The sequence below is a fragment of the Cryptococcus neoformans genome, chromosome 9 (assembly GCF_000149245.1).
Source record: "Cryptococcus neoformans var. grubii H99 chromosome 9, complete sequence".
In the NCBI taxonomy this organism is placed as follows: Eukaryota; Fungi; Basidiomycota; class Tremellomycetes; order Tremellales; family Cryptococcaceae; genus Cryptococcus; species Cryptococcus neoformans.
In genome coordinates this window covers 990,141-995,140 of record NC_026753.1, presented here as the reverse complement: position 1 = coordinate 995,140, position 5,000 = coordinate 990,141, and the positions used below count along the sequence as shown (strand labels likewise).

The window sequence follows — 5,000 nt, the reverse complement described above, 5'->3', positions numbered from 1 at the left end:
TTCACTCACATACCCCGCAAAACCAACGGCATAATCCAAAACAGCATGAGACCAGAAGGGTGTGCGCTCATGCGGACGGCCTTGGGCACCGCGAGGGAGACCGATAGAGTTGAGGGTTGAGCGAACAAAGGGCGCGGGGGTAGGGACGAAGGGTGAAGATTTACGGATTTTGGACATGTTGGATACCTTGTATTTGGGGTTTTAGCTCTGACCAGCACTCGGTTTGAGAAGAGGGGCTTACAACGAAAGCAGCCTGAACAAGTTCAACTATCACACCCTGAGGCTTGACCTCTTCCGCCAACGCTTTTGTCCAAGTAGCCAAAGCAGCCTTCGTCCCAGAGTAGCTCGCAAGGAGAGGAGAGGGGATGCGTCCGGATAGGGAACCAATAGTAATGACGAGGGATTTGGGAGCGCCTCTTTGCTTGGATCGGGCAATCATGGATGGGAGGATAGACCGGGTGACGAGATAGGTCCAGGAGACGTTCTGTGGAAGTTTTGGGGAAGAGGGTATCAGTTGCGCGTTCCTAAGTGGGAAACGAGAGAGAGAATGGAGGAAGGGAGGACGTACGGTCTCGATGATACGGCTCATCTCGGAACGCTCGGTCTCATGGAAAGCGACAGGCATGTTGTGCGAAGCACCGACATTGTTAACTGTATATCCACAGATGTGAGCCTCAAAAGATCTATTTGCGGCGGGAAAGATCCAAAGGACTCACTGAGGATACCCACGTCAAGGTTTTGGGCCAAGAGCTCAAGCTGGGTGAGCGCGTCGTCTCGAGCACTACCAGGGGTAGAAACGTCCACAGTAACAGATTTGGTGTGAACACCGTACTTGTCCTCTGACCATCCACTTCGTAATCAGCAAACAGCCGCCCATTGGACACTCGTTTACTTGAGTTGAGACAAAATGGAAAGTCCGACGTACCGATTTCCTTTGAAAGATCAGTAAGAGCAGACTGCCTTCGACCGACAAGAATGATGTTGAACTTCTTAGCGGCAAGCTGTCGGGCAAATTCGAGTCCGATACCTGAAGTACACCCGGTAACGACGGCCCACGTCTCTCCCTTTCGAGACTGGAACGATTTGATCTAAATTATGAGAAAGAAGATATCAGGTATGTCAGGTATTAATCTTATTTGAGCCATGTATGTTGTGCGCGGAATACGAATGCACTCACGTCTTTCCCGGGCAAGACAGTAAGCTCAAGGAAAAGCCTGAAGATGGAAAGAGTGTATCGGAGTAGGAAAGCAGCTCCGACGGTGGAGAGGATAAGTGCCGGGATGGACACGTCGAGGACTATTTCGTGCCCAAAGAGATGGACGGAAGGATGGCCAGCAAGGTGCTGACCGACGTGGACTGTGTCTGCAACCATTATGGAGAGAGTATGCAGAGACTGAGAAGAGATATCGCAGCTCATTTCGGTATGTTCACGTTGGCGTGATGCGCTTCCTGTCAAGTGCGCGGAGATTTGGCACTTCTCCGCCATTGTGGTGTTAGAGGAACTTGTTTAGGTGAAGTAGTCGAAGATTCTTATGTAGATTGGTTTCAAAGCCTCCACGCACTCGGATACAGCCATGGACTGCAGCTCACAATGGCAACCTTAGCTGAGCATCGCGCCTTCCTTAACTCCATACTCGACCGTCAGGCCAAGAGGCGGAGGCTCATCGATCCCGAAGCGGTATTCCCAACTCAACCTGTCATACGCGGTCGTATACCAAGGGCTACCCATTATACGATCTCGAAGGATGACGAGGGTGAAGAAGGTGGACAGATTAGCAAGGAGAATGTTGTCAACTATGTCAAGGAGGAAGAGACCATCCGGAATGACTATTGCGAATGGTATGGCGCTACCGGTGAATGTGGGAGTAACTTCATAATGGGTGCAGAAGGCGACGATATCTGTTCCGAGTAAGTAATATACGACAACTACTACTGGATATGCCCACTGACGTTTTGAAAGATACCCGGCACTAAAGAGGCTCATGAATCTCAAAGCTCAGCTCGTCGCAAGGAACTCTCACCCTCCGCTTTACTTTCCGCTTCCGCAGGAACATCTTCGCGACTCCCTTCTCTCAACATTCTTAAACTCTCGATTCGATGTCATTCGAATAAACCCTTTATTAGACTGGGCTGATATCGCCGATCTTCCTATAAAGCAAATCTCGTCTGATCCTGCTATTGTGTTTCTCTGGGTCGGACGAGGTGACCAGGAGGGCTTGGAAAGAGGCAGGGAGTGTTTTGCGAGATGGGGTTTCAGAAGGGCGGAGGATATCGTATGGGTCAAGACGAATAGAAATAAGAGTAGTGACGAAAGTGCACCAGCTAGTGGTGCTTTGTTTGCCAACCAGAAGGAGCACTGTCTGATGGGAATCAAGGGGACCATCAAGAGAAGCGTGGACGTGAGGTTTGCACATTGCAACGTGGATACGGACATCATTGTCTGGGAAGATTCCGGAGGTGCGATCCGTCGTCTGCAACTGTGCAATGTCATGCTGACCAATCAAGCAGATCCTGAAGGACCAAGATATCCCCCGTACCTTTATACCCTTATTGAAAATTTCTGCCTTGGTACTCGCCGTCTCGAAATCTTTGGTCGTCCTAACCTGGCTCGCCCAGGATGGGTCACCGCAGGCCTTGATCCCTTTCCGCCTTCGTCCTCCTCGAATCACAACCAAAATAACGTACAGCTTTTCGATCCCCAAACTTATCCTTCCCTCGTACCAGAATCAGACGGCAAACCTATTTTACCATTCAGCCCCGAAATAGATCAATTACGCCCCAAATCCCCTGTGCGCAAACCACCGCGTTATAATAACCCGCCTGGCGGTAATCCCAACAACCTATCAGGTGGTGGAATAGGTAACAGTGGATCTAGAAATCAAGGCGGATTAGCTGTCAGTGGGCGACCGTCTTCTGGCCCCAGGTTCGCGCCGAATGGTGGAAGTAGCGGCTCAGGTACTCCCATGGGCAACAGACCGAACCTCGTCATTCCCAACCAACCTTCTCCAATAGACTTTTCGCAAAGCCAAGGCCGAATGAGCCCGGTGAATCCGATGATGATGCAAGGCCCAAGTATGGAGCAGATGATGGCCGCCAACATGGGTATGAGTGGTATGGGGATCGGCATGAATGGGCCTATGGGTATGCCGATGGGGATGCCGGTAGGAAATCAGTATGGTTACGGAATGAGTATCAATGGTGGACAACCCGGATTCGGTCCCCCATTCGGATCAGGAATGGGGATGCCAATGGGTATGGGAATAGGGATGGGTATGGGTATGCCAATGGGCATGGATATGGGGATGGGGCACATGGGAAATATGGGTTTTGATGGTATGATGCCGGGGCAAGGGCAAGGATTTGGGCAGCAGCAGCTGCCACAAATGTTTGGGAACCCTCAGATGGGCCCGAGGTTCGGGGGATGGCATGGTCAAGGCGCTCAAGGACAATGGCAATAAAGGGCATAACTCAGTTCATGTGTAATAGTACTTTTAACAGGACGGTATTCACAAGTGTAGTCAAGATTTGTATACATGTACACAATTCATTGTCCATTCTGTATCTCATACGTGACACCCACCTCCAACTGCTTGGTTTCATAATCCAATCCAGACACCCCCGACTACCATAACACCAACAGCGCCCAACACTCTTTGGGCCACACCGCCGCCAATGGCCTTGAAAGCACTACCCTCACTGATATCAGCGGCAACACCAGAGGATACAGCGTTGGCACCGCTATGAGAAGAGGTGTTGCTAGCGGAAGAAAGTTTGGATCCGGAGGCAGTTGAATCCGCCGTAGCCGCTGTCACGACGGCACCATTCTCGGTACCAGTATCGACCGCCACAGCAGCAGTGTTCGTCGCAGAATCATCATCACCACCATCAGCGGAGCCAGTAGTTTTGGCGCCATCAGTCGCATAAGCAGAGTCATCTTCGAAAGTGACTGTAGGATCTGCGGTATCATCGTTTCCTGAATCATTAGAGAAAGCTGTGTCGGATACTGCATTTGTGCTGTCGGTGAAGGTTGCGTGTTTATACCCATCTGGGGCAGAGTCCGAATATTCGTAGATGGAACCTGTGGCATAGATGAGCTGGCACAAGCCATTAGCATATAGCAAAGAGGGTATTAATGATATTGAGACATACCTGGATGTAATAGAGAGTTTGATAGTAATTGCCTGCAGCATCTCCCGTACAAGTTGATGAAGTACAGTCGAACGCTTGTTGGGCTAGGGCATCCTGGGGAACAGAGGTGATAGTATCATTGAATCCGGACAAGCAAACAATCACTGCGATGTCTCCGTCAGCCTATTGTTTGTAGCGCGTACCCCGTATGCCAAGACAAACCGCAATCGTAATCATTCGTCACCCAATCAGGCCAGCTGGCATTGTTAGTACTGTCATCTGCTTTAACTGCTCGAACCAAGGCAAGATACGAAAGCAGGCCGAAAGGGACGGTCTGCTTGGTTGATATCATTTTTTTGAGTGGCTCTAGGCTTCTTTGACTGATTCTTCAGAGTCACTCAAAAAGCTATTGAAGCTGGCTGGTGGTAATATGGAGGAGTTGCCATGTGATGAACATATCGACTATGATTGTTGTGACTAAGACGGATCTTTGGTAGGAAGGGCAAAGGACCAATTGGCAATGAGTTAGTATTGGGGCGATAAATGAATGGAAGGGAAGGGGAAAATCGAAGAAAGGAAGAGCAGCATTGATGACAATCAAGTTACAGTACTGTGTTCCGCAGAGTAATTGTATTTCAGCACGGGGCGCGAGTCCAAGGGGAGGAATACCGGGCCAGTTTCGAGAGCAGCACTTTGATAGAACGGACTCACGCGTTTCCTATGTCAGCTGCTTCTTGCCATTGACATCCATCGGCCATCGGCTTATTCATTGTCTCCTTTTGCTTGGGTTACGACTGTGTGCCTTGGGTGCTTGCCAGGCAAAGCCAAGCACTGCGGCCAAGGGAACGTTTCTTATAAGATCATCGTACCAT

At 50.1% G+C, this 5,000-nt stretch overlaps 3 protein-coding genes; 1 reads left to right on the top strand and 2 right to left on the bottom strand.

Annotated features, from left to right (window-relative positions):
• Window positions 1-1,384, bottom strand: part of CNAG_04488 (3-ketoacyl-CoA reductase) — a 1,793-nt gene extending 409 nt beyond the window's left edge. The window contains exons 1-6 of the mRNA XM_012196443.1: window positions 1,178-1,384; window positions 926-1,088; window positions 717-839; window positions 569-651; window positions 242-484; window positions 1-186 (exon numbers count right to left, since the gene is read on the bottom strand). The exon at window positions 1-186 is cut by the window's left edge and continues 409 nt beyond it. Of these exons, the coding sequence (XP_012051833.1) occupies window positions 1-186; window positions 242-484; window positions 569-651; window positions 717-839; window positions 926-1,088; window positions 1,178-1,372 (993 nt within the window). The 5' untranslated portion in view covers window positions 1,373-1,384. The remainder of the gene's footprint in view (window positions 187-241; window positions 485-568; window positions 652-716; window positions 840-925; window positions 1,089-1,177) is intronic.
• A 160-nt stretch (window positions 1,385-1,544) lies between these two features.
• Window positions 1,545-3,567, top strand: CNAG_04487 (transcription regulator). XM_012196163.1 has 3 exons: window positions 1,545-1,908; window positions 1,961-2,457; window positions 2,509-3,567. Exons 1-3 carry the CDS (start codon window positions 1,592-1,594, stop codon window positions 3,456-3,458), a joined length of 1,764 nt encoding a protein of 587 aa, XP_012051553.1. The 5' UTR covers window positions 1,545-1,591; the 3' UTR covers window positions 3,459-3,567.
• CNAG_04486 (hypothetical protein) overlaps window positions 3,472-5,000 on the bottom strand; it is a 1,936-nt gene continuing 407 nt past the window's right edge. The window contains exons 2-4 of the mRNA XM_012196442.1: window positions 4,351-4,979; window positions 4,150-4,292; window positions 3,472-4,094 (exon numbers count right to left, since the gene is read on the bottom strand). Coding sequence (XP_012051832.1) covers window positions 3,597-4,094; window positions 4,150-4,292; window positions 4,351-4,480 — 771 coding nt within the window. The 5' untranslated portion in view covers window positions 4,481-4,979 and the 3' untranslated portion in view covers window positions 3,472-3,596. The remainder of the gene's footprint in view (window positions 4,095-4,149; window positions 4,293-4,350; window positions 4,980-5,000) is intronic.

Coding starts and splice junctions, on each gene's coding strand:
- CNAG_04487 (XM_012196163.1), top strand. CDS start 1,592: ATGGCAACCTTAGCTGAGCATCGCGCCTTCCTTAACTCCATACTCGAC. Junction 1,909..1,960: donor GGCGACGATATCTGTTCCGA/GTAAGTAATATA, acceptor ACGTTTTGAAAG/ATACCCGGCACTAAAGAGGC. Junction 2,458..2,508: donor TGTCTGGGAAGATTCCGGAG/GTGCGATCCGTC, acceptor CCAATCAAGCAG/ATCCTGAAGGACCAAGATAT.